The sequence below is a fragment of the Neovison vison genome, chromosome 10 (genome assembly GCF_020171115.1).
Source record: "Neovison vison isolate M4711 chromosome 10, ASM_NN_V1, whole genome shotgun sequence".
In the NCBI taxonomy this organism is placed as follows: domain Eukaryota; kingdom Metazoa; phylum Chordata; class Mammalia; order Carnivora; family Mustelidae; genus Neogale; species Neogale vison.
The window spans coordinates 2,477,416-2,503,127 of record NC_058100.1 but is presented as its reverse complement, the minus strand read 5'-3'; the positions used below and the strand labels follow the sequence as shown (position 1 = coordinate 2,503,127).

Below are 25,712 nucleotides of genomic sequence, written 5' to 3'. Positions count from 1 at the left end.
GAACGGGGGACACCAGTGAGAAATGGGCTCGTTTTAACAAACTGTGTTCCTTCCTGCCTGTTTTTCGCCGTTACCCTGGCTTACTCGGTCATGCCGGTTCCCAGACCACACTGTCCCTCGTCACGCCGTGCGGCTACTTGCCGAGGACGCGTGGCCCGCAGGAGGGGAGCAGGGGCTCCGCCGGTGGCTGCGTGCCCCAGGGTGTTCCCAGGCCCCACGCCATCTCCCAGCGGTGCTGCTCAGGGTGTGAGCTGCGTCGCCGAGCCCGGGACAGGTGGAGGTGGCCGCGGTCCCCAGAGTAAGGGTGACACAGCAGTCCCTCGTCCAAACACATCCTCACAGCCCCCTCGCAGTGGGTCTGGGAAACCGTTCCCCCAGCTGCTGCCCAGAGGGTCGTGAGTTCCGCTCCTCTGGCGTTCCCGCAGAGCCCAGCATCGGCTCTTCAGGGAGATGTGTCCGTCTCCACAGGCGGGTCCCCGGTTCGTGTAGGTAGGATCAGGGCTTCCCCAGCTCCTGTTCTGAGGTCCCTGGAGCTGAACTCACTGTCTTTGAGGACGAGAGCCTCTCTCGGGCATCACACGGGCCCTTTGAGTTTCTTACCTGTCCTGTTTCTTTGAATAAGGAACGAGAGAGAGAGAGAGAGAGACCACCGTGCTGCTCTGCACACTAGTGGGAGAGGACCTAGAGCTGGACCAGGGACGGGTCTGATCCCAGGGATGGGTCTGGTCCAGGGCTCTGGTCCCGGGGACGAATCCAGAGGAAGAGCACCGTGTCTCCCAGCTCTTAACCCAGTGCTGCCGTCCTCCTGCTTGCTCACAGCTCTGTCTTCGGGGCCAGGCGGGAGCGAGGGTCTTGGGGCGCCGTCCCCAGACAGAAAACCGAGTGCCCTCCCTTGTGTCTCTGCTTCCAGTCAAGCCAGGCAACGTGAGGAACATCATTCAGCACTTCGAGAACAACCAGCCGTATGATGCCCCGGAGCCCGGGACGCAGCGGCTGTCCACCGGCAGCTTCCCCGAGGACCTGCTGGAGAGTGACAGGTGAGGGGGGCCACATGGTGCCGGCCACCTCCCGGGCAGCGATGCAGCGAGCATCGGCCCCGCTGCCTCGCCCGCTCCCTTAGCCTGTAAGGCGCCCGCTGCAGGGCTCGCAAGCGCTCCCTCTGCCTCCCTGCCTGAGGACCCGTGCTGGCAGTGCGGCCCGTGGAGGACAGAGCCGGGCCCCTGATCGCCCAGCCTGGGGCTGCTCACCCTCAGCGTCTGCTCCGGGTTCATCCGGGGCTGCTGAGCAGCGTCCATCCCGGGAATGGGCTAGAGGCTGAAATAGAGCTGCTGATCGGGTCGCCACGGGTGCCAAGGCGAGGGAAGACTGGGGGGCAGGGTGGCGGGAGGCGGTCCTGGGAAACAGCGAGGTCCCACGGAGAACGTTGTGGGCGCCCGTGAGGAAGAGCGTGGAGATGGGGCTCCCCTGCCTCCCAGCACAGCGCTCTTCCCTCTCACGAGCGCGGGGTCTGCAGGGTCTCTGGGTCTCTGGGTCCTCAGGGGAGCCCTGCTCTGGCCTGGGCGCGCCCTGGACTGTGGTGTGATGGCAGCCACGTCCTGCCTCGGACTCTCCACCAGCACTACGGTGTACACGCGTGTCGGAAAGCTCTGAGCACAGTCATCCTCACGTTCCCTCAGTCCCTCTCGGGCTGCAGTCCCCTGGGCCTGCGTGTGCAGAAAGAACACGCGTGTGACTCGAGCCTGAGCCTCTGAGCGGGCGCGCGCGCAGTCCCCAGGGAGCGGCCCGGGGGGCCAGACCGTCTTCCCCCCGAAACCGTTCCCGCACCGAGTCTGCCGTTCCCGCTCGCACCCGAGGCTGCTCGTTGGCGGGCCGCGTCTGTGAGCCTCGCGCGCGGGGACAACTCTGCCGTAGCGAGGCCCACGGAGAGTCGGGGGAGAGGGAGGTTGCGCTTGTCCCGGGCGGAGCGACTGCGGGCTGGTATCAGCCAGGGCGTCAGACCGTGGTTCTGTAGACGTCCCGTTTCGGGAATAAGGCAAGGCCTTCTGCAAACCTGTGTTCTTGAGGCTGCCAGGGAGCGAACTGTGCCCTGAGGCCCTCACTAGGCTCCTGACTCCGCGGTCGGTCGGCGGAGCCCTCGGCCTGGCGCTCTCCGCGGCGCAGTGGGGCCAGGCTCCGCAGGGGAGAGGAGCCCCAGTTGCAAAAGGCAGCCTTCCTTCTAGGGACGGGGCGCCGGAGGTCGTTGTGCCCTGCTCCTGGGGAGGAGTTCACTCCCCCGCGGTGCCCAGGAGGAGGCCATGCGGCACTCACTGGGCTCAGGCGGCTACTGTGGGGCGCTGGCGAGCGTGCTGGTGGCAGGCTTGGTTGCAGACGCTCTCGCTGACCCCGGGGGGGGGGGGGTGGTGGTGTTCAGATGCAATGGGCTGGCGGCGGCTCCTAAACCTCAGGACCCCAAGGGCAGCTCCGTTTGGGTCCTTGGTGGTTCGGACAGACGTGATAAACGGGGACCGAGCTACTTGGTTGTTTTCTCTGCGGCAGCCTGCTGTGCGACCAAGAGCTCCCCACAGTGGGTGGAGATGAGTGACAAGCAGCAGGGCCGGGCAGGGAGGCCCCACCCCGGGGCAGTCAGGGGTCCGCGGTGCTGGCTGCCACTGTGGTCCTGCAGTGCAGGACGCAGAGGAGAGCAGCCCCGGCCGTCGGCCGCTCACGTCCCAGAGACACTCGGTGGCCAAACGTGGCTGCCAGGGCACAGCTTCCTGCCATCAGAAGCCAGCCCCCCTGCCCCGCCGCGAGCCGGCCCGCCCCCAGGAGGGGAAGCAGAAGCTGGGAAGTGTGCACAAGACAGGGGCGGGAGACCCTGCACCACGGCTAGGGCAAGAGGCCAGCAGCGGGTAGACCTGGTGCCAGGCCTGCCAGTGAGGAGGCTGGCCTGCGTGCGAGAGGGTAGCATCTGCCCCCGGTAGGAAATCCCAGAGAGGGAGAGCTCTGCCTCCCGCAGAGTCCGAGGTAGGGGCTGACCTGCTCCAGAGCCGAGGGCAAGGGGCACTGGCCACCACACGGCCCGGGATCCGGGCTTCCAGGGCCCACAGCTGTCCTGGCGGCTTTGGTCTTCAGCAGCTGTACACGGCACAAGTCTGGTCTCTTCGTCCCGGATGTCCCTTGTCCTCTGGATGGAGACTTAGAGCAGCAGCGAAGTTGTCACTGGGAAGTTCAGGCCCCCGTGGGTTGGGGGTAGAGGACCCCTGAGTCAGGGTCACAGGTCTAAGCCGTCCAGGCTGTCGGACCCTGGGTCTCTTGCCCTGCTCCCCAGCTCCCGCTCAGAGATCCGCCTGGGCCGCTCTGAGAGCCTGAAGGGCCGGGAAGAGATGAAGCGGTCGCGGAAGGCGGAGAACGTGCCGCGCTCGCGCAGCGACGTGGACATGGACGCGGCCGCGGAAGCTGCCCGCCTCCACCAGTCAGCCTCCTCCTCTGCCTCCAGCCTCTCCACCAGGTGGGCAGGGTTTGGGCAGCTTGGCGGGGTGGGGGGGCAGAGGTGCTCTCTCGGGGCAACGGGTGCTGAGGGCTGACTTCCTCCACAGGTCTCTGGAGAATCCGACCCCTCCCTTCACCCCCAAAATGGGCCGCAGGTGAGTGAGGCGCCCGGCCCCGAGCGGCTGGTTGGGTGTACGCATCCGTCTGCACAGCCGGAGGTTTCTTCCGGGCGTGAGGCAAGCGTGTCGGACTGGCCGTTGGGGGCACCCTTCCTCCTCGCGGAGCTGGCCCTCTCCCCTCAGGAGCATTGAGTCCCCCAGCCTGGGGTTCTGCACAGACGCCCTCCTCCCGCACCTGCTAGAGGACGATCTGGGCCAGCTGTCAGACCTGGAGCCGGAGCCAGACGCCCAGAACTGGCAGCACACGGTGGGCAAGGACGTGGTGGCCGGGCTAAGCCAGCGGGAGATTGACCGGCAGGAGGTCATCAACGGTGAGGGTGTGCGCCGGCACTTGGGCGGTGCCCAGGGGACGGGACCGGCTCCGCGTCGCCGTGCCTTCCCCGGGGGTGGCGGAAGTAGCCACTGGGATGCCAGCGCCCGAATGCCTCAGCAGTGAGGTGGTTGGGGGTGACAGCCGTCCCTTCGGATGCCTGCTGACGCCTCCCGCTCTGTCTTCCTCCCGTCCCGCTCAGAGCTGTTTGTGACGGAAGCGTCCCATCTGCGCACGCTCCGGGTCCTTGACCTGATCTTCTACCAGCGGATGAAGAAGGAGAACCTGATGCCCCGAGAGGAGCTGGCCCGGCTCTTCCCCAATCTGCCCGAGCTCATCGAGATCCACAGTGAGGGGCCCTCCTCCCCACCTGCGCCCCCCCACACACACATGCCTGTTCCAGCTGGCCTCCAGGTCTCTGTCCCTTCTCCACCACACGCCAGGGCCCCCTTGAGCGGACGCCCCTCGCCAGTGCTCCCTGGCCCGGAAACCAGCCTTCCCCTTTCCCTGGACCCTTCCCTGCCCGGCACTGGTGCCACGGGTCCCCTCTGAGGGTGGCGCCGGGTCCGGCCACATAGCTCTGCCCCAGGCCCCCGTGTCCCTTCTGTCCGTCCCAGATTCCTGGTGCGAGGCCATGAGGAAGCTCCGGGAGGAGGGCCCCATTGTCAAGGACATCGGTGACCTCATGCTGGCTCGGGTACGCCCGGAGGAGACGGGTCCCCTTTCCCACGGCTGCACAAGTGGCGGAGGAGGGTATGGGGCAGGCATGTGACGCCCAGACGGTGTCCCTCGTGCCGCAGTTCGACGGCCCTGCCCGGGAGGAGCTCCAGCAGGTGGCCGCCCAGTTCTGCTCCTGCCAGTCCGCCGCCCTGGGGCTCATCAAGGCCAAGCAGCGCAAAGAGAGCCGTTTCCAGCTGTTCATGCAGGTGCGCCCACGGCCAGCAGGGGGAGCCCCTGGCCTCCCCTGCCCGTCCACACTCAGAAACATGGCCCGGTGCCCGCTCTCAGGACAGACCGCTGCTCCCCAAAAGGGACTGATCCGCAGTCAGGAGGCCCCATTCACTCCTAGGGCCCATGGGCACGGAGGCAGTACCCAGTTCCTCGTCCATAAAGTGGGCATGGCAGTTGCACAGGGGCGCCTGTCTGGCCACCCCCTTCCCTGGGTTCCCTCCCTGGCCCCACCCACCTTCCCCTAAATATTTAAGGAGTTGCTCTCCGGGACCAGGACCCACTTGGAATTTTCACACCCATCTGGGCCCTGAGCCCATTGGCCAGCTCCCGACTGGGCTGACCTCTCCGTCTGCGCCCCCATCCTTACAGGAGGCTGAGAGCCACCCCCAGTGCCGACGGCTGCAGCTCAGGGACCTCATCATCTCAGAGATGCAGCGGCTTACCAAGTACCCCCTGCTGCTGGAGAGCGTCCTCAAGCACACAGAGGGTAGGGCGCCGGGCGTGCGGCCTCACGCAGACCTCCTCCGCGCGCAGCCTTGCTTTGTGACCTTCCGCAAGACCTTCCCGGTCTTCAGGGTCTGCTTCCTGGCCTCGTTAGGGTCCGTCCAAGAAAGCGATCACAGCTGTGCCCTAGGGAAGATCAGGTGTTCAGAGGCGAGAGGAGGGAAGGGGGGTTCTCCAGCCTGCGTGGAGTCTGAGGAAGTATCTGGATGCCTGCGGGGTTTGCACATGAACTCCCCCATGACCGTGGTCCCAACCCAGGGCCAAGGCACAGTCGGCACCCACCCCGCCTATCCCCCTGTTGGATGCCTCCGTGCCCTTGGACTTGGGGTGTTGGAGTCTGGGTATGGAGTGGCTCCCCGGAGGCTGTCCCTGCCCCCAGCTGGTCCCCAGCCCTGCCCCACGGCCCCAGAGCTGGTTGCAGGCCAGGCGGCAATTCCCAAGAGCTGCTGGTGTGTTCAGAGAGGGGCGGTCTGAAACCGAGGCCCCTCCGTGGCAGAGACCCTTACGTTTGAGGGCCTCAGTTAGGCAAAGGCAGCACCCCGTGCCCATGCCTGCCGGCTCGCCAGGTGCATCGGGCTTCGATGGGCTTCCCAGGCAGGAGCCCCTGACTGCCACCTCCGCCCCGCCGGCAGGTGGCACCCCCGAACACGAGAAGCTCTGCCGGGCACGGGACCAGTGCCGGGAGATCCTCAAGTACGTGAACGAAGCGGTGAAGCAGACGGAGAACCGGCTCCGGCTGGAGGGCTACCAGCAGCGGCTGGACACCACGTCCCTGGAGAGGGCCAGCAACCCGCTGGCCGCAGAGTTCAAGGTGGGAGCAGGGCCGGGGCCTGGAGGGACTCGAGGCGGGTGGCAGGGCCAGTCTGGGACGGGGTGGCCCGACGGGACCCCACACGCACCCAGGCAGACAGCCCCAGTGGCAGGACCAGACGGTGGAACCTAGGGTGCTGGGGAGGGAATGAGACAGGGTTGGGGCAGGGAGAGGCCTTGGTCCTACCCATGCCCCACGGGGGCTTCCGAGCGGAGAGGGCCTCCTTTCCGCCGCTGGCCTCCAGCTCCTCCGCGGGGCGTCTGGCGCCTGGGCGATTCTTGCATGTGCTCGGTGAGCGAGCGAGTGGCTTCTCCCTCCAGAGCCTGGACCTCACAGCCAGAAGGATGGTCCACGAGGGGCCCCTGAGCTGGAGGATCAGCAAGGACAAGAGCTTGGGTAGGTGTCTGGGCACGGGGGGCCGCGGGGCTCCCCCGGGGGCGGGGGCGGAGCAGCCGGCCCCTGACGGCAGCCCTCCCCACCGCAGACCTGCACGCGCTGCTGCTGGAGGACCTCCTGGTGCTGCTGCAGAGGCAGGACGAGAAGCTGCTGCTCAAATGCCACAGCAAGACGGCGGCGGGCTCGTCGGACAGCAAGCAGACCTTCAGCCCCGTGCTCAAGCTCAACGCCGTGCTCGTCCGCTCCGTGGCCACCGGTACCCACAGGGGTGGGGGCAGCCCACGGTCAAGCTCCCTGCCTCCCCTGCAGACCCCCTGAGCCAGAGGATGGGGCCGGAATGGGGCCGGAGGGCATGGGGGGCGGGGGGGGGGTCTCATGTCAGCCAGACAGGCAGACAGTCAGGAAAGGGCCCCGGGACAACGCCTGCCGTGCCTCTGGGGCTCACAGGCTGGGACAGGGACGAAGGCCCTGGTGTTGGCAGCGCGTTAGGAGCGGAGGTTGCGGGATGGCTGTGAAGGGGACCTGTGAGGGCCCGTCCCAGCGTGGGCCCCACGGGGTGCACTGACCCCGTGCGTGTCCTGCCGTGGTCGAGGGTCCGGGCTCCAGGGCTGCTGTCCCCTCCGTCGCCCGCCACCGACCCTCCCCTCCCCCACACAGACAAGCGAGCCTTCTTCGTCATCTGCACCTCGGAGCTGGGCCCCCCCCAGATCTACGAGCTGGTGGCACTGACGTCGTCGGACAAGAACACGTGAGAATTGAGGGGGCCACGCATAGTTGCCTTCCCTTGGCCAGCGGGGACTCCGCAGGTGCAGGGGGCCCCAGGGCCATTGTCCTCGCCCGAGTCCAGGGTCACCAGCGCCCCTTGCTCTTCTCGCTTCGGCCTGCTGCCTGCCCTCGGGATGTGTCTGCCCCTCTAAGCTCCCTTCATGCACGCGCCCTTGGCAGGCGCCTCCTCCTGGGCCGACGCCCACCCACCCATCTGGCCTCTCGGCGGCCTGGCGAGGTGGCGTGACTCAAAGCACAGACTGGTGGGTCCCCTGGCCTCTCGGTGTCAGGGCCGTGCCCCGAGCGTGGGTGTGGCCTCTCGGGGTCGTGTGGAGGGAGCGAGCCGCTGGGCAGCGCGGAGCCCAGAGCCCGGCAGAGGCGGACTGTTCAAGGCTCACCGCCGGGTGGAGGCGGCGGGTGCGCCCGGCCTCGTCCTCACCACCCGCCCTCTCTGCGCCTGCCACAGATGGATGGAGCTTCTGGAGGAGGCCGTGCGGAACGCCACCCGGCGCCCAGCAGGTGCCCCTGCGCTCGCCCATCCCCCGCCCACGGGCACCCCGGCACCGGCGCATCAGAGCCCCACACCCAGCAGGTACCAGCCTGCGGCCCCTCGCGTCCTCGCTGCAGGCCACCTGCTTGCTGCTTCCGAGCCCTTCCCACCTCGGCCGTCTGCCCCGTCTCCTCTCCCCCTACCTGGCTATCCTGGGGACCACACGGAGGGGGCTGCGGGGTATACGGTCAGGACTGGCAGAAGCCAGCAGCATCCACCCTCCCCGCAAGCTTGCCGGCCAAGGGCAGGTGCCAAAACCTTACACCTCCCTGTTCGGACCCCCCCCTCCGGCTGCCTGTTCTGATGCAGGAGGCCAGGAGGCATCCGAGACCTCACCCCTTCTGGCTGGCAGAACCCCAGCGGGTGACCGACCACTGGTGCCTTCTTCCCTCAGGGTCCAGCTTGATGGCTCAGAAGTGTTCCACAGCGAACCAGAGCCCGGGGAGCTGCCCGGAGGTATGTGCCCTGAGCTGTCTCTGCAGGACCCTCCCCCGCTCCCGCCGTCCAGGGTTAGGAAGGCAGGTCAGGAGGTGACGGGAGAGGCCCTTGGGGCCTGAAGTGTGAGGTTTGGATAGAACAGAGAAGTGAGTGAGCAGGGGGTCCAACAGACCTGAGCGAGTGTAGACAAGCTCATGTGGACAGAGAGTCTTTTTTTTATTTTTTAAAGATTTTATTTATTTGACAGATCACAAGTAGGCAGAGAGGCAGGCAGAGAGAAAGGAGGAAACAGGCTCCCTGCTGCGCAGAGAGCCCGATGTGGGCTCGATCCCAGGACCCTGAGATCATGACTTGAGCTGAAGGCAGAGGCTTTAACCCACTGAGCCACCCAGGTGCCCTGGACAGAGGTTCTGACCCTGGCTCTCTGGGGACAGGTGTTTGGCCATTGGGTGGAATCCAGGGGCCCCTGCTTCCTGCTGCTGGGCATTTCTGTGGAGAATGACATGCCGGGGCGACAGCGTTCCCAGGCTGGGGCTGGGGAGGAAGGGTACGGGGTCCCACTGAGCGATTCTCTTGGGAAGGATGTAGGACGCTGGGTTTAGAGAGAGACCTCCAGGCAGGCTTTTGCTCCAGGTCCCTTCCTGCCTCCTGCGGGTCTGTGGCCACAGGCCTTCTCCGGCTCTCGGTCTGCAGTGTAAGCAGCGCCCCTGCCCACCCCTGCCGCGGCCTGTGCTCTGCTGTCCCTGCGCCCACACCGCTGCCTGCCGTGTTTCTCACAGAGGCCCCTGAGTGCTGCTGTTCGGGGGTGTCTCCCACTAGAACTTAAGGTCCCCATGGGCGGGACCCGTGTTTTGTCGCTGCTGTGGGCCCAGAGCCTGGGCCAGTGTCCGGCCATACTTGGTACTCAGGAAGCATCAGTAAACGTCCCCAGAATGAATCAGCCAGGGTTCTGGTTCCCCTTGATCCAGAACTCGGCACGGGGTCAGCCCCCACGGGACCGTCCCCCCACTGCCTCACGCCACCCTCCCCCCCCGCAGCAGGCCCTGGGCCCCACCAGAGGGCGAGGGGGATGCACCCGGTCCTGCCGGAGGATTCCGAGCGGGAGGGCAGCCTGGAGGAGGAGCTGGGTGCCCTGCCTCACCCCTCCACGTCCGCTGATGGAGAGCACAGGGGTGGCCGGACGAGAGACCCCATCCTCCTGCCCCTCCCAGGCCCTCTGTTCACAGAAGGGCTGGCCGACTCAGCCCTGGAAGACGGTGAGTGCCTGGTGGACCCCGGTCCCTCCACCGGCCCAAGGGCTCTCCCTGTGTGTGTTTGAGGAGAGAAGGGACGGGACCAGACGGTCGGGACCCCATGTCCCCATGCCCAGCTCCGGCTGTGGGGAGTCGGGGAGAGGACATGCCCCGTGCTGGGGACACCACTGCCCTTTTTCTCCTCCAGTGGAAAGCCTGCGACACCTCATCCTGGGGAGCCTGCTACAGGGTCAGCGCCCTGAGGCACAGCCTGCCGGGGACCCTGAGGACGACCTCACCCCTACACCATCCCTCGGGAGCAGCACCTGTCACCCCACGGACCCCGGCTCCCAGGGGCACGGCCTCCTGGCGGGGGAGGAGCCAGAGCGGGGGGATGCGGCTCTCTGCTCCCTGGAGCAGCTGCCCCCGCGGGCCCGGAATTCCGGGATCTGGGAGTCTCCTGAGCTGGACAGGAACCCCGAGGAGGAGGCTTCGAGCTCCGAGGCTGCAGGAAGTTACCAGGTGGTGAGAAAAGGTAAAATGAAGGGGACACCCCCCATGGAGACAGACCCCCAGCTCGCCAGGGTCAGGGCGAGTCTGCAGGCAGCGTGAGCGTGCGGAGGCCGGCGCGGGGTCCTGGGGATGACGCTGCCACCGCGCAGAAGCTTTGCGGTCGGAGGGTTTCAGAGCCTGTCCCCTAAGGTCCGTGGGACCCGAGACCAAGGCCGAGCCCCCGAACTGACTGAGCCTGAGGTCAGCTGCAGGAGCCAGCTGTCCTGGAGAGGAGAGCGTCTGCTCGGGGTCCCATGGCTCCCCCGGGGGCGCTGCACCCCCCTCCCCCGCACCGGGCAGACACTGGGCAGATGCTCAGGTGCACTGAGGGCCCCACGGCAGGGGAGGATGCGTGGCGAGCCGATGTGGAGGACGGAAGCCATGGGCAAGAGCAGCCGGAAGAGCCAGGAGCAGCTGAGCTGGGGACTCGGGTGGGCTCTGGGCAGGGCAGGGAGCTGGAGGGAGGAGAGGTCCCCGCGGCCGTGGGAGTGGGGAAGAGGCCCACGGAAAGGATGGAGGGGTCCCGGCCTCCGCTGCATTTCTGGCCCTGTCTGCCCAGGGCCTACCCCGTCCTGGTTTCTGGGAACTGACCTTCCTTCTCTGCCCTTCGGTGAGCTGGTGGACAGCTTCTCTGTAGCCCCCTGGGCGCTTGCACGTGTGACCTGTGTTCACTTTATTGTCCCTTCTTTTTCTCCTCTGCTGCCTTCTCTCACTTTTCTGCTCCCCCCTCCCCTCCCCTGCTCTCCCTATCCTGCTCTTCCTCCCCTCTCCTGCTCCCCCCCTCCCGCTCTCCTGGTCTCTGCTCTCCCTGGTGGTGGTGGCAGCTGGTGGCGGCACAGATGCAGCGGAGGTGGCGGGCAGCAAGGCCAGGCTCCCCGAGAGCGGCCGGTCAGGGCCTGAGCCACCCGACGTGGAAGGCGGAGCAGAGGCTGCGGGTAACGAACTTCCCCTTGGACCCAGAGCCAGACCAGGATCAGAGTGTGGGGCCTGCAGGAAGGGGGGCCGGGGGTGGGCAGAGCCAGGCTTCCGGAGTCGGAGTCGACACCTGCCTGCATTCACAGGGTGTTCCCTGAGAGCGTCCACCGGGGAGGAGTAGCACCCAGGGACAGGGGAGAGCCCAGGCCCTAGTCGGGAGACCGCTTGGAGCGGAGTCGGCGCGGTGCGGAGGCCTAGAGGGCCGGGAGCCCCGAGGCTTTGGTGTCTCCCCTTCTCCTCTCCTCAGCCCCGTGTGGGCCCAGGGGTCTGCGGGATCCCGCGGAAGAGGGTGGTGGGGGCGGGGGCTGCGTGGACGTTCATCGGCAGAGCTTGCGATGGGGCAGGCATGAAGGAGCCTCCCTGTGCTCCTGTCCCCGACCAGTACCCCCCCTCCCACCCTCCAAGGATGGGGGTCACTTCCGATTCCCCAGCGGCTGCCACTGAGCATCCTCCCTCCGCAGGGGCCATCAGGAGGGCTTTCTGGAGGAGGAAGGCCTTTGGGGGGTGACGGGCAGGCACTGTGAGGCCAGCGTGCGCTGAGCTGGGTCACAGGGCGCCATCCCCGGCCCTGGGTCAGTGCGGGGTGCCCTGGGGCACAGGAGGTGAATCCCACCTCCTCCGTATCCCCCTCACCTGCTCCTCTCGCCACGGGGACAGGGAACTGCTTCTACGTCAGCATGCCGGCGGGACCCCCGGACTCCAGCACCGAGCCCTCGCAGCCCGACAGCCTCCCTGCCTGGCAGCCTTGGGGAAGCAGAGGAGGTCGCGGGCGCCCTAGCCACTCTGCACCCAGCCTGGCCCTCAGGGACGTGGGCAGCATCTTCCACACCATCGAGCAGCTCACGGTCAAGCTCACCAGGCTCAAGGTGGGCGTGGCAGGGGCGTGGCGGGGTGCTCGGTCCCCATCCCAAGACCCATCGCCTTGAGGGAGGGTGTCCTCTGGCCTGGGTCCTCCCACAGCCGCCCAGGAGCACAGAGCCACCCCGGGGCATGGCGGGGGAGCGGCAGCCGGGCCCCTGCCCCAGGGCCCTGCCTCCCAGGACCAAGGTCTACGTCCCCTGCCACCCTCCCAGGACGTGGAGCTGGCCCACCGAGAGCTGCTCAGGTCCCTCGCGGGAGAGTCCGGCGGCACCACGCCCGTGGGCAGTTTCCACACGGAGACGGCCAGATGGACAGACAGCTCCCTGTCACCTCCAGCCAGGGAAACCCTGGCCTCCGACTCCAGGGACAGCCACCAGCCAGGGCCGTGCTCGGAGGATGGTGAGCGAGGCAGTGTCCTCTGTGGGGGCTGGACGGGGTCCTCCTCCTCCCTGAGTTCGTGAATTCATCCTCTCAGCTTCAGAAAGGGATCTGCAGGGAACCCCCACAGGAGCTGGAAACCCTCTTTGGATTAGAGAGAGAAGGCACCAGGGAGCAGGTCTCCCCCCTGAAACCTGCTCTTACAGGGTGGGCCAGGACACAGCTGCCCCCGGGCTCGGGGTGGACGGGAGTGCGGCGCTGCAGACCGCCCTTTCCAGGCCGCAGTTGCAGAGGGACGCACCGGGGTGGGCGGGGGTTGCCCCACACCACCAGGCCAGCTCCTCAGCTGTCCCCACCTCCTCCACAGGCTCTGACACGCCCCTGGAAGACGGTACAGCACTCCCAGCCTCGTCCCCAGGACTGTAACTGTCCCCACTCCTCTGGGGGCTGGCCCGAAAGGGGCACAGGACAGTGGGAGCCAGGACTTCCTCGTGGGCCCGTGGAAGATGGGTCCAGCCGAGACCCCAGGGGTGCCCCGCATGTCGCTTGGTCTGCTCAGGTCCAGGTCCGGTTTCAGCATCTCTCCTGCCCTCCAGCTCCTCCAAAGGCCTCTCCTGAGAATGCGGAGTGCATCTGAAAGGCCCCCCAGACACAGAGTGAAACGAGGGGTCTCTGTGTGAATGCACTTTCTTCCTCCCTCCCTCTCCCCGCAGGACCCCAGGGCTGAGGCGGGCTCCCTCCGCCTCTCCCCTCTTCGTCACTTTGGTTTCCTATAAATATGTACGTACTGTATGTGCTCGCTCTGTAAATAACTTTGACCCATTTTGTTTGTGTTCTGGAGGCCCGGAGGCAGGCCCAGAGGGCACAGCTTGCATCTCCTAGCTAACGGGCCTGCTCCGGGGTCAGGGCGTGAAGGGGGAGCCAGACCTGAGCACCAGGTCCCCCGTGGGCAGGAAGGCGTCCCAGCCCACCTGGCTCTCAAGCCCAGTCCCTGTGGCCTGGCCGAGAGCTTCTCTCCCCTCCCAGGACAGTCCTCTTCGGGGGGAGTTCCTGACCCTACCTAAGTCCACCGTTGGCCACGCTCTCCCTAGGGAAAACCAGTGTATCAGGTGCGGCCCCGAAAACCGGACCCAGGAGGTGGGGCAGAGGGTTCGAATGCTGGAGTCCCCACATTAACCCGGGCCCATCCCCCGGGCCATGGCGGCATCGGCCCCTGTCCCCGTGCCAGCCCCCTCCTCGCGGCCTGGTAGGATATACACACTGTGCTAGGTGTACATATACGTATATATATAAATATATATATATATAATATATAAAATATAGAGATGGAAATGACTGTTTTCCTGTTAAAATAATGTATACTCTTATTTTCTTTCTCTCATGGTTAAGTTTTTTTTTTGTTTTTTGTTTTTTAAGAAAAGTTAAATATTCTTCAATCGCGGTGGTATGTGTGTGATTTCTGGAACTGCTCGGATAAAAGATTCTGTAGTTCTTAGGACTGGGGGGAAGACCCAGGAGGCAGCCCCAGGCCCGGCTTCAAGGCCCCAGGCCCCAGCGTGGCGGGAGACACCAGGCCCAGAGCTTCCAACACGCGCTCACTGAGCCACCACCGGGCCGACCACGCTCCACGGCCCCACGGCCCCACGGCCGAAACGGGGAGAGACAGAGCCCACGCCGTCGAAACACACACAGGCAGTGGGTGCAGTCGGGAGACCCCAGCAGCTGCCCTCCACGAGCCCCTTTAAGGCAAAATGGGGGCCAGGGGGAGGCAGTGTCCGAGGCCTGGCCTGTCCTCACTGGCCTCAGTCTCTGCTCTGTCCCACCGCTCTGACGGGACCCAGAAGCCACGTCTTCCCCAGACCTCCGGCCCTTCTGCCTTCACTGACAGACCGAGGGCCAGATTCCCTTCCAGCTCTGCCTTGTGCTCCCTCCCAGACCTAGCACGTGCCACCTGCCGACCCCACGGGCTTGGGATCCAGGGGGACATCCGGCACTCCCCCCAAGGAGCCCTGCTGTGTGCTTGGGAAGGGGGGGGGGACACTCAAGCTGGAGCTCAGCGGCCAGGTACCCAGACGCACAGAGAGGCCCGTGAGAGCCGCAGAGCCTCACCAAGCCTCGCAGAGCAGGAGTGGGGGCAGGGAGAGAGCATCTCTGTGGGCTGAGGGGTTGGCCAGGTTCCATCTGCCTCCACACTCCTCTGGCCCGCCCGTTGGGGCGTCCCTGGCTTCGGGCTGCCATCACCTGCGGGCAAATGCACTGGGCTTTGTGGGCTTCGAGGTGCTTGGCCTTTGCCACGTCGATGCCCAGAGACTTAACACCCTCTCCAGAGTAGCCTTCCAATTCTTCAAGTCCCTAGCTGAGTCCCTGTCTCCAAAGTGACCAGGCACCTGAGCCGACAGGGAAACGCAGAAGAGGAGGGGCCTGCAGTGGTGGAGCCCGACCCTTCCCCGAGCCCCTTCACCGGGCCTCTCCAAGGTCACCCCACCGCGTCCTCTGAGACCAGAGGCTGAATGCGGGTCCTGGCGCGTCCCGTGTCCTCCACGGAACACAGGCAAAGAGCAAGATGCAAGCCCGAGGAGGCAGGAGCGTGGTGGCCCTGGCCGCCCGAGCCTAAGGGCCCGATCTCATCCCAGGAGAGCTGCCAAGCCCTTGGGCCATTTCAGGCCCTGTGACAGGAACAGACTCAGAGTCCAAACCTTCCGTGTAGTTCTGGAACAAAGTGTTCAGACAACAGAAAGGGGGAAAGGACAGCAATCACAGTTTGTTTAATGACTGGAGAGCTCTGCCAGGGAAGCCAGGCCACCAGCACTGGGCAGCCCCGGGTGTCAGAGGGAGATGGGGGCGGGGCTAGGTGGAGGACGCCGCGGGCTCCTCCTCTCTGGGCTTGGCCTTGCTGATGGGGTCCCTGGGCAGCATCAGCTCCTGGATCATGGTGTACGTGGTACATTGCGGGGAGAAGTAATTTTTCTGAAGGAGGGAAAGGAAGGTGACAGGTGACAAAGGGATAATGTCACTTCTCTGGGAGGAGACAGTTCCCAGGTCGGGGCACGGGGGTGGGCAGGAACGGGGGACTCACCGCCAGGGACAGGCACAGCAGCCCCACGGGGCCCTTGGCCGCGCTCTTGGACTTGGAGAACTGGGCCTGGTGCTGCACGGTGGCCAAGAAGCCCTCCAGCCCCACCTCGGTGATGCGGTTTCCTGGCGGGGGGAGCGGCCCAGGTGGCCCCCCGCCCCTGCCGTCACCCCTCTGACGCCCCTCTGGCCTTCCTGCCTTGACCCCCACCCACGTCTCTCCCCGACACCAACTGCCAGAAACGGCCTGTCCTGCTCTCTCCCCGAGCCCTGTGTGGGGTGGCTCTGCTCCACCGAGTCGGGGCTGCCCCCCCACCGGCTGCATGGGGCCCCGGTGGCCGCAGGGGGAGGACAGCAGGGGCGCTCACGCACGGGTGAGGTTGAGGTGCAGAAGGACCTTGTTCCCAGGCATGAACACTTTCCCCTCTCGGTGCTCCACGGGCTCCAGGAGAGGGTTAACCACCTCTGAAGGCTCGGAGACCAGCTGCTGAAGCAGGAGGACCCCTGCAGCTGACCCGAGGGGCTCAGCCCACGGCTGCGCTCTCTGTCCTCCGTGCTGGGGGTACAGAGATAAGCCTGCACCCCCAGAAAGAACCCTGGAACGTGAGCCGGGAGCCAGGGCGGACACACACACACACACACACACACACCAGCATCTGTGGGGCCCAGAGGAGGCCCCCAGCCCAGAGCAGCGCCCGGGGCAGGTCCCTGGGCCACAGCGGAGGAGGTGCAGGACAAAGGCCGTCCAGGCAAAGTGGCCAGAGCAAGAGCCAAAGCATCGTGCGGCACTGGGGTTTTCCTGGGCACCCGCGGCAGCGATGAGGGCCGCGCCTGGGAGAGAGGGGGCGCCCCCAGAGCGGCGGGCTGCTGCCGCAGGGTCAGGATGGGCGGGACAAGGTTGGGGGGGGGCATGGCTGGCTCCCGCGCAGGAGCTGAGCCGCCGCTTCTGATGTCCAAGCCCGACGTTGGGCATGGAAATTAATTTTTTTAAAAATTGAACGCAGCCCCAGCCCCTCTCCGCCTGACCTTCCTCTCTGGTAGGATCCTGTCTTGATGGCAGACAAGACTCCCAAGAGAGGCCCTTCCCTGCCTGTGCGGGAGACAGAAGGGGAGGACACAGACCCTGGGGCAGCTGAGGGTGGGGGCAGCAGTCGGGAAGACTCCGGAGTGAGGGTCAGACCCACCCCAGGTGAAAGGGGGAAAGAAGGTTCCAGTAGCAGAAGAGAGGGTGTGCAGGAGCCCTGCACGGGGGCGGGGGGTGGGTCGCCTTCCTGGGGGGCTGCGACGCGGGCAAGGAGGACCGGGGAGAGGGAGCCCAGCCGACGAGAGCCGGGACCGGCTGGCCGCGCCAGGGCCCGGGGAGAGTTGACATAACAGGGAAAGGTTGAAGGGAAAGGAGAGCCCTGAGCTCCTACCCGCCCCCCAGCCAGCCTGGCCGGGACGAGGGTCACGCGAGGACGGTAGGACATGAGTGGAAGCCGGAGAGACCCTCCAGGAGGGGCTGGCCACACGCACTTGAGGGAGGTCACTGCTGCCCACCATGCCCCCCCTCCCCGCGCCCCTCCCGGTTCCCCCCACCCCGCGCCCAGCCCCTGGGGCCCCTCCTCCCTGCCTCCCCGCACCCACCCGGTTCCCCCCACCCCGCGCCCAGCCCCTGGGGCCCGCCCGGCTCCCTGAGCTCACCCCACATCCACCCGACTTCCTGCGCCCACCACGCCCCCAGCGCCCCCAGCGCTCACCCCGCCCCACCCCGCAGCCCCCAGTGTACCTCGGACTCCAGCAGGAAGCTGCGCTTCTCTTTGTTTCCTATCTTGGGCCCCTTCCCCTTGTTGGGCTTCTGCTCCGGGATGGTGACCTCTGGAGTGGGGAGAGGGGCCAGAATGCACCACGTAGATGGTGCCATACTGCCCGGGGGCCCAGAGGGCACGGGCTGGACCAGGAGGTTCGCTCCTCAAACCTTGGGAGGGGCTGCAAGGGGAAGAGAACCCGGTGGGCGGGTCCCTTTCCTCAGGCCAGTGCGACGGGGGTCCAGGCAAGGGACATGGGGTGCGCAGTGTCCGGGGCAGAATGGAGGAAACCGGCCCAGAGACCGCGGGCCCCAGGAGGACCCGCCGGCACTCAGGAGCCCGCGCTCTCCCTTCCCCCACCCCCAGCTAGGAGCCGCTGCCCCAGGGCAGCCCCACTTACACCCCTTACTTACTCCCCTTGGAGGCCTTGGCGTCTTCCTTCTTCAGGGTCCCCTGTGTAGGTGACTGCCCTGACCCCGGCTTCTCCTCTCTCTTCGCCCCGTCCTGTGCAGCGCAAGGAGAGAGCTGAAAGCCGGGCTTGCCGGGGTGTCCCCAGGCCCTCCTCCCTGCAACCCGCCTGCGCTGCACTGCGTGCTCGGCCGTGGCTCGCCGCACACCCACCCCTGACTTATCCTTTTTCTTGCCCAGGCCTTTCAGGGTCTTCGTGGCGGGCGTCTTGTCTGGCTTCTCCGACAGGGCAACATTGCTGACCCCCGTGAAGGGGTTCTTCTCGCCTTTGGAGTCCCCGTGTCGGGAGGAGGAAGGCTGTGCGCACAGAAGGGAAGGGATGAGCCGGCACCCCCTCCTCAGGGCGGGGTGAGGGGACTCCCATGCCAGGCGGGCAGGGGGACTGACCGCACCCCACCCCATCTCCGGGCCTAAACGCCGACGTTGCTGCTGGGGACGCTGGGCTGGGGGCCCAGACTCGCTCGCTGGGAGGGACACCCGGACACTTCCACTGCCCCTCCTCCGCGTCAGTCCTCTCCACGGCCCGGGAAGCAGCCGGTCCACTGGTGGGCAAACAGCTCGCGCTCCAGGGCTGGGACCGGAGCCATCCCCTTGGCCCACACGCCGCTGGCCGCGGCTTGGTAGGAGACAGAGCGCAGACGCCCACTAGGCCTGCGCCAAGGGGCGACGACGGGCCAGGCCCGGGAGAGGCCGGCTTAGGACGGGCCAGGGGGCCGCAGGGCTCACCGATCGCGAGCGCTCCTGAGACCCCTTTTCCAGCAGAAGGCGGCGGCGCTCCACCACCTCCGTGTGTGTCAGCTCAAAGGGGCGCAGGACCTGAGGCAAGCGGCCACTCAGACGCCAGCCACCAGCCCGGGGACACCCCCCCCCAATTCCTCCACACACACCCCCACCGCACCCACCTCGGCCAGCTTCAGGGCGCCCTGGTCCTGGATACGGTTGTGCGCCAGGGACAGCCAGAGCAGGGCGCGATTCAACCTGAGGCCCTGGGGCGGGGGTGGGGAGGAGCGCGTGTGAACCACTGCCCGCTGCCCCACGCCTGGTCCCCGGATCCCAGCCCCCAGGTCCCGCCATACACGCATACACGCACATCGGCGATGTAGCCAGCGCCTGCATCCCCGATGTGGTTGAAGCCCAGGTTGAGTGAGACCAGGGAGCGGTTGCAGCTGTGCAGTGTGGACAGAGCCCGGCCCAGCAGCTGGGCCCCGTGGTCGTCGATGTCGTTGTTCCGCAGGGACAAGTGGGAGATGCTGCCCATGGGGTGGGGAGGGGGATTCGCTAGGAACATGGGGTCGGGGCTCGCCTCTCTGGGGGATCTGACCTCTGAGGGTGAAGGGGCAGGAATCGTGGATCCGTGGGCAGGTGGGGGAGGGCAGGGAAGGGGAGACTAGGACTACCTGGCCTGGGGAACCGGCCCAGAGATAGGGGGCGAGAAAAAACAGTCTCACGTGCTGTCCAGCGCCATGAGCTTGTGAAAGGACTGCTCGGGCAGCGGGTTACCCTCCAGAGACACCTTCCTGAGGACAGGGAAGGTCTGAGAACCAGGAGGCGCCCCTGAGGCCAGGGAGGGATGGGGTCAGAGAGGAGGTGTGGGTTTCCGGGATGCAGCTGGGAAACAGACTCAAGGACGGCCTTCCGACAGAGAAAATTATACGGGACAGAAGTGTGGCCGCCGTGCCGGGGGGGGGGGGGGGGTCACTCCCCAGCGATAGTGGCCCCTGGTGACTTGTCCTCTGGGAGGATTCCTGTGACCACCACATGTGCCCCACCAGAGGGTGGCTAGACCTGCTGACTCACTTCTGACCAAATGGGATATGACAAAAGTGGTGAGATGTCACTTGTAAGGTCAAGTTCCAAAAAGACTGTGACCTCCACGTTAGGGTCTCTGTGGCTGGCGCGGGGCTGTCCCTGCAGGGAGGCCTCGTGCTTCCAGTGGGAAGCCAGGGGACAGCAGCTCCAGCCCACGCTCCAGCGACAGCTCCAGCCACCCCCACCCGCCTACCTGCCCCCCCCCCACGGAGAGATCTGTGAGTCAGGAATAGGGAACAGACCGGACCACCAGTAGCAGTGCCCCCTCCCACGGTGCCCAGGGATGGGAGGGGACGGAGGACCTTTCCCAAGTCACAACAAAAGCTGAACTAATGGCACGAAATTTCTCTACTTAAAAATATTCTCCCAGGGGGCGCCGGGGTGGTTCACTGGGTTAAAGCCTCTGCCTTCGCTCAGGTCATGGTCTCAGGGTCCTGGGATCGGGTCCCGCATGGGGCTCTCTGCTCAGCAGGGAGCCTGCTTCCTCCTCTCTCTCTGCCTGCCTCTCTGCCTGCCTGTGATCTGTCTGTCAAATAAGTAAATAAAATAAAATAAATAAAATAAATTCTCCCACAATTTAGTATCACTTTCAGCTTTTGGGGCCGGCTCATCTTTCACCTAAGCCTGATTACAGTCATTTTAAGTGATTTGATTATGTTCATCTTATTTTTGTATCTTCCAACGAACGCTACCATTTTGTTTCTACTGGCTAATTTGTTTCTAATTGCCACGATGGACACAAGTCATGTTCCATGGTGTTCTCCGTGCAAAGTGTTGAGGACCTCCAGCTGCAGCGGACGCCATCCCTGTCCTGCAGACACGCCCATCCCACGGGGCGGGGGGTGGAGGGAAGGGTGGAGGCGGGGGGGGGGGGGGGGCGAGGCGGGCGAGCCAGCGTGAGGCCCTGGGGTTTGTTCCGCGAAGCAGGGTAAGTCCAGCCTGCTGGGGGAGCCTCGGGAAGGGGCGCCCAAAGCAGCTTTGCCAAGGGCACCTGTAACTACACCGCCTTACACCTCACACCTGCTCCTCTTCCTCTTCACAGCTTTGCTCAGCACCGCCTCCTCCAGGCAGACTTCCTGTCTCCCCGTTCTGCACCCGTGCAATGGGGTGACTGCGCCTTACCTGCCCCCACTCCAGTGGTAGACCCCAGGCCCCAGGCAGGAGGGAAAAGCTCCAGGAACAGAGTGGACGGGGGGTGGGGGGGGCGAGGAGGGACGGAGCCCAGAGGCCAGTCTCTCCAGGCCCTGGTGCGGCAGAAAGGGGACCCGCTTCTTCTGGTCAGACTGGAGCTTCAGAAATCAACACAGCCCTGGGCAGGGATGCCGCTCTCCTCCCCAAACTGCCCACCCTGCCGGGGCCCTCCCACCCCCCTCTCCTCTCTCAGACCTGAGCGTGGATGCGCAGAGAGGCAGGAGAGCGATGAAGGCGGTCAGGGTCTTATCGGTCAGCCCCACCTTCCACAAGCTGGACTCGGGGGTACAAAACCCAGCTGGAGCCTCGCCTCCGCCTCCCCAGGCCCCTCCGGCCACACCCTCCCTTATGCCCCTCCTCCCACAGCCCCGGGGGTTCTTTCTCCCAAGCCGGGGAGGCAGCGGCCCCACACTGGCCTCCTGCCCTCCGCAGCCCCGCGTCCCCTCACTTGATGGCCTGCAGCTGGCTGAGCGGAGGCAGACATTTAGAGAAGATTCCCAAGATCCGCTCCTCGACCTTCCAGCCTGCGGGCGGAGGTGGGGGGGAGGCGCCTCAGCCCGGGGCCGGGCCCGCGGCGGGGGCGGGGGAGCGGGGCTCACCGCGGATGAAGACCTCCTTCACCGACTTGTCCTCGGGCTCCAGCTCCACCTGCACCGTGGGCCGGAAGAACACGTACTTGCTCTCCAGACTGTTGAGGCTGCAAGACCCCGACAGGCGCTGATCGTCTGCAAGGCGGGGTGCGAGGGGCCCGGGTGAGGAGGGAGGAAGCGGAGCGGCGGTCCGTAGAGCGCACGGACGTACCGCTCAAGTGGGGGGGGCCTCCGGCCTGGGGCGCAGCGTCTCGGGCCCGCAAGCGGCGTGGGCCGGGGTTGGGGAAGGAAGCCCGGACACTCACCCACCTGCACCCCCGCCGCGTCGGACCCTCCCCGCACGGCCGCACTCACTGCCCTGCGCCCCCGCCATTCGGCCCGCCCGGCGGTGCGAGGCTGGCTTACACCGGGCGACCCCGGCAGACACCCCCGGGGCTCCCCGGGCACTCACCTAAGGCGGGCTTTTCCGACATCGAGGCCGAGGGGACGAAGGCCGGGTGCGGGCGAGGCCGGGGGACAACTTTGGGGAAGTCGGTGTAGCCCGAGCGCGTGCAGAGCTCGGCGAAATCCGTCTCGAGGACCCCGGTGCACTGGTACTCCTCTGCGGGGCGGCGGGGGGACGGCGGCTGTGGCCCGGGGTCGCCACCGGGGGGCAGCAGAGAGCAGCGGGCGCCCTCGGCGTCCCCGGCCCGCCCGGACCGCGCCGCCCCGCGTCCCCAGGCTCGCCCGCCGGGGGTGGGAGAGGAGGGGGTCGGGGAGCGCGGAGCAGCTGGGGCCCCTCCTCAGGAGAACGTCTTCACAACCATTTTCTAAACGTAAGATGCGTTGTAGAAACCCGCCGAGCAAACAGCGCGGAATCCAGACGCCGGAGAAGGGGCCAGAAGGGCGCTGGCCACACACATCCCGGGGCACCCAGTCTCCGTGCGGCACCTCCAGCCAGCCGCGGGTCAAGGTCGCTTCCCCTCCGCGGCCCGCCCGCCGGGGGTCCTCCACCTCCCACGGGGTCCCCCGCGCAGCCTCCTCCTCCTCCGTTCCGTGGGACGGCCCAGGGCCACGCGGGTAAAGAAGCCCAAGCCCGCTGCGAGCAAAGGCAGGAGCCCAGGAGCCCCTCTACAGACCCAGCCCGCCCGCCCCGCACGGACGCCGAGCGCCCGCAGAGCCTCCCGCGTGCGTTTGTCCCGCAGAGGCGTACAGACCGCTACACCCGCCCGCACTCTTCTAGATGCGCAGGGAACGTGGGGTCACTCCAGAGCTCCATCAGCGCGGACAGGTGCCCTGCATATCCCCTCCGGAGGGCGGTGCCGACCCGAGGCAGTCCCCAGAGGCCCCTGCTCTTTCCTGCCTCCCCATGGGCATCCCAGGAAGAAGTGATTCCCGGAGCCGGGACGGGGTGTCCCTGGCACGTGGGAGAACCGGGAGGCAGAAGGGTTGGCCCTGCGCCAGCCTGCTCTCCCCAGGGCCCGGCAGCCTGGAGCCCCCGCGAACCATCACTCCCACCTGGCTGCGGGGGGGGGGGGGTTGTATGCCGAGCCCGTGGACAAGGACTGCTAACAGCAGGAAACCTGCCCACAGGCAGGAGATGGCTTGGGAGCACAGGGGCTCCGCGTTCATGGGGACAAGAGAGGGTAGAGGGTTCTTGTGGCCCAGCCATCGGGAGAGCACGACACACAAGACACCACAGGAGCTCCCTAGGCAGGGCCACTGAGAGGAGGCTCAGGGTCCCGGGGTAACCCCCTCGCACAGCGGTCTCTCGCACACCACCTGCCTGCGGGAGCTGTTCGCCCTGCTGGGGGAGCCCCTCAACCCTTCCTGCTTCACCCACACCACCTTTCTCTAGGACAGACCTTCTCGAACTCAAGCAGCACCTGGAGAACCCATCAAAATAGTTTCCTGCCCCGCCCTCGCCCCGTGGCCCGTAACTCCGCTGGGCCAGGGGAGTCCCGGAAAGTGCATTTCTAACAACTTCGCAGCTGGTGACAAAGCTACTGGTCCCAGGACAGCGCCCTGAGAGCCGCCGCCGCTGCCCTAGGAGCCCGCTGCCCGACACAACATCGCGGGACAGTGCTCGCTTCGGCAGCACGTGTGCTGAACTTGGCGGGACGCGGAGATGCTCTGTCTGCCTGGAGCCCGCGGTCCCCTGGGGGACAGTGCCGCTCCGACAGGGCCTTGCTCTTGCTCCCTCTCTCGCACACTCCCACCTTGTTCTTAGTACAGACCTCACCTTTGCACTTGGAGAAGCGGAAGCCAGCAGATGGCGTCTCCTCTAACCCTTCCTACCGCTGCCGTCCCTCCAGCTGAGGCGCCGGCCCAGAGCCCTGCTTCCGCCCCGCGCAGCACACGGGACCCTCTGACCGCCATGTGTTCCTGTCCCGCATCCCTGGGCAGTCGTCACCTGTATTCTCTCCCTGCTGTCGGCTGGGCCAGTCAGACTTCCCTGCCAGCTGCGCTCCCCTAACAGCTCTGGGCTGGGTCCCGAGGGCTCTGTTCTTCCCTCCTGCCCAGGGGACCTCAGCAGCTCCCAAAGTCACACCTCCAGCCCTGCGCTCCCTTGAGTGCTCCAGACGTGTCCAGCTGACAGCCCCACCAAGGTCTTCTCTCACATGCCCTCCCTCCAGGCTTTCCTGGCTGAGTGAGTGGCCCTTCAGCCCACTTACTGGCACCCGGGGGTCCTCTTCTTCCCACCCCAGCCAAGACAACCAACTCATTACCAGGAAGCCTAACCCGTTCTCCCTCACTGCTCTAGTCCAGCTACCACTGTGCCCCAGCCGGACTACTGAAACACCTCACTCTCCGCCTCCCTGCCTCATTCTCTCCCCCTCCGTGCCATTGTCCATACAGAGTGGGGGGGGGGCTGGCCCCAGACCAAGGTCTGACAATCACAGCCTCTTCCCGTGTTGGTTTCCCATGAGCCCAGGGACAGCAAGCCCCTGTCCCCTTTCAAAGCAGTTGGATCTGAAGCCAGAGGCCTTCCAAGAGGGGCTCCAGGCTGGCTCAGTTGACAGGACATGTCTCTTGATCTCAGGGTCATGAGTGTGGAGCTTACTCTAAAAAAAAAAAAAGCCTTCCCATAAATTCCCCTTCATGTATCATCGGTTTGGGTTGGGGTTCCAAGGGACAGAAGCATATGCTTACTTGTACACTGCCTGTGGTTTTCTTTTCCCAGAAAATGTAAATGGGCTATGTGTGTATTGTTCTCTCCCTACCCAAAAAGTGACTGTTGAATTAGTGAGTGAACAAAACTCCAAGTCCCCTCCTGGTGGGTTCCCGGGCTGCCCTGCCCTCCTTCCACCCCCTGCCCCGGGGACCTCTTGTCCCTCCCTGGGCCCTCTTCGCTCGTGCATCTTGGCACATCTTATCGCATTTGCCAGTCCCAAACCACAGTGTGGGTTTTCTAGGATCGAGTTCAAGTCAAACATCGGCCAAGCTGAGTTCCAGGAGCCGGGCTGGAAGCGCTGTAATTTCTAAGGAGAGAGCCCAAGGCCACGCCGCCAGTAGCCGTCGGCACGCAGAGCCCCCGCCACGTGCGCGGAGCGGGTAGTGCACCTGCTGAGCACAGAGCTGCTTAGCATCAGAGACGCCACGATTGTCCCCCGGCTCGGCTGGCGCGCGCACCAGGGCGTCGGCCCGCCCGACCCGTGCAGCGCGCCGGCTACGACTACTGCGCCCACCCGCCCTGGCAAAGCCGAGCGCGCGAGGAGCCCGGCCGCCCGCCTACCAGGGTTCTTCGGCTCCTCCTCGCCCACCGGCTGCAGGACAGTGACCGGCTTCTCCTTGGTCGCGCGATCCCCCTTCTTGGTCACCGCGCCGGACGACTTCTGGGTCCCGGGACGCGGGGCCCGAGGGGAGACCCCGGGCGCACTCGCCTCCCCCGACATGGAGGCGCGGTCCGCGGCGACTCTGGAACCGCCCGGCGGGCGAGGAGGCCAGACCGGACTCGGCCCAGGGGACGGTCGAACCGGGGGTCTCTACTCCGCGGCCACCGCCCTCCCCGCCCGAGGCGGTGCCACCTCCGCGTCCCTCTCCACGACAACGGTGCGCGGCGGGCCGGCGGGCGGGAACAACCGCAGAGCGCGCGGGGCCACCCGGGGGCGCCGCAGAGCCACGGCCGGGGGCGGGGGGCCTGGGGGCGGAGCCACAGCCCGGGGGCGGGGCGAGAGGGCGCGGAGGCGCCGCGGAGCCACGGCCGGGGGCGAGGCCACAGGCGGGGCGAGGCGGGGCGAGGCGGGGCGAGGCGGGGCGAGGCGGGGCGAGGCGTAGCAGAGCCGCGTCCGGGGGCGGAGTCACAGCCCGGGGCCGGTGCTAGGGGTGGAGCCACGGCCCGGGAGCGGGTTCGGGGGCGCTCCGAGTCCACGCGGCCCGCGGCGCCCTGGAAGGCCGCGAGCATGCGAGGGTCGCGGCAGTCGGAGGGAACTGGGCGGAAGAGTC

The 25,712-nt window shown here is 66.3% G+C and overlaps 2 protein-coding genes across 9 annotated transcripts in view; one reads left to right on the top strand and one right to left on the bottom strand.

Annotated features, from left to right (window-relative positions):
- ARHGEF11 (Rho guanine nucleotide exchange factor 11) overlaps nucleotides 1-13,806 on the top strand; it is a 77,996-nt gene extending 64,190 nt beyond the window's left edge. For 7 of the 8 annotated variants that reach the window (XM_044266625.1, XM_044266624.1, XM_044266629.1 and 4 more), the window contains 20 exons: nucleotides 911-1,037; nucleotides 3,308-3,487; nucleotides 3,576-3,623; nucleotides 3,771-3,958; nucleotides 4,160-4,306; nucleotides 4,575-4,654; nucleotides 4,758-4,883; nucleotides 5,278-5,395; nucleotides 6,045-6,223; nucleotides 6,544-6,619; nucleotides 6,708-6,875; nucleotides 7,277-7,367; nucleotides 7,851-7,976; nucleotides 8,329-8,390; nucleotides 9,410-9,628; nucleotides 9,813-10,139; nucleotides 10,981-11,091; nucleotides 11,789-11,997; nucleotides 12,205-12,391; nucleotides 12,738-13,806. In XM_044266625.1, coding sequence (XP_044122560.1) covers nucleotides 911-1,037; nucleotides 3,308-3,487; nucleotides 3,576-3,623; nucleotides 3,771-3,958; nucleotides 4,160-4,306; nucleotides 4,575-4,654; nucleotides 4,758-4,883; nucleotides 5,278-5,395; nucleotides 6,045-6,223; nucleotides 6,544-6,619; nucleotides 6,708-6,875; nucleotides 7,277-7,367; nucleotides 7,851-7,976; nucleotides 8,329-8,390; nucleotides 9,410-9,628; nucleotides 9,813-10,139; nucleotides 10,981-11,091; nucleotides 11,789-11,997; nucleotides 12,205-12,391; nucleotides 12,738-12,796 — 2,828 coding nt within the window. In that variant the 3' untranslated portion in view covers nucleotides 12,797-13,806. The remainder of the gene's footprint in view (nucleotides 1-910; nucleotides 1,038-3,307; nucleotides 3,488-3,575; nucleotides 3,624-3,770; nucleotides 3,959-4,159; nucleotides 4,307-4,574; nucleotides 4,655-4,757; nucleotides 4,884-5,277; nucleotides 5,396-6,044; nucleotides 6,224-6,543; nucleotides 6,620-6,707; nucleotides 6,876-7,276; nucleotides 7,368-7,850; nucleotides 7,977-8,328; nucleotides 8,391-9,409; nucleotides 9,629-9,812; nucleotides 10,140-10,980; nucleotides 11,092-11,788; nucleotides 11,998-12,204; nucleotides 12,392-12,737) is intronic. The other variant, XM_044266628.1, reaches the window with a different exon arrangement.
- Nucleotides 13,807-15,120: 1,314 nt separating this feature from the next.
- LRRC71 (leucine rich repeat containing 71) lies at nucleotides 15,121-25,162 on the bottom strand. The gene is made up of 15 exons (XM_044267709.1): nucleotides 25,003-25,162; nucleotides 21,739-21,888; nucleotides 21,297-21,422; nucleotides 21,146-21,221; nucleotides 20,893-20,970; nucleotides 19,146-19,214; nucleotides 18,788-18,947; nucleotides 18,600-18,683; nucleotides 18,424-18,513; nucleotides 17,851-17,994; nucleotides 17,643-17,733; nucleotides 17,211-17,299; nucleotides 15,815-15,998; nucleotides 15,447-15,568; nucleotides 15,121-15,337 (listed from the first exon to the last, which is right to left on the bottom strand). Exons 1-15 carry the CDS (start codon nucleotides 25,160-25,162, stop codon nucleotides 15,218-15,220), a joined length of 1,743 nt encoding a protein of 580 aa, XP_044123644.1. The 3' UTR covers nucleotides 15,121-15,217.
- Nucleotides 25,163-25,712: the final 550 nt, after the last annotated feature.

Excerpts from the sequence above, each read along its gene's own strand:
- LRRC71 (XM_044267709.1), bottom strand. The coding sequence starts at position 25,162 with ATGTCGGGGGAGGCGAGTGCGCCCGGGGTCTCCCCTCGGGCCCCGCGT. Across the intron at positions 21,889-25,002 it reads GGAGGAGCCGAAGAACCCTG|AGGAGTACCAGTGCACCGGG; the intron begins GTAGGCGGGCGG and ends GCCGCCCCGCAG. Across the intron at positions 19,215-20,892 it reads CTCTGCGCATCCACGCTCAG|GAAGGTGTCTCTGGAGGGTA; the intron begins GTCTGAGAGAGG and ends CCCTGTCCTCAG.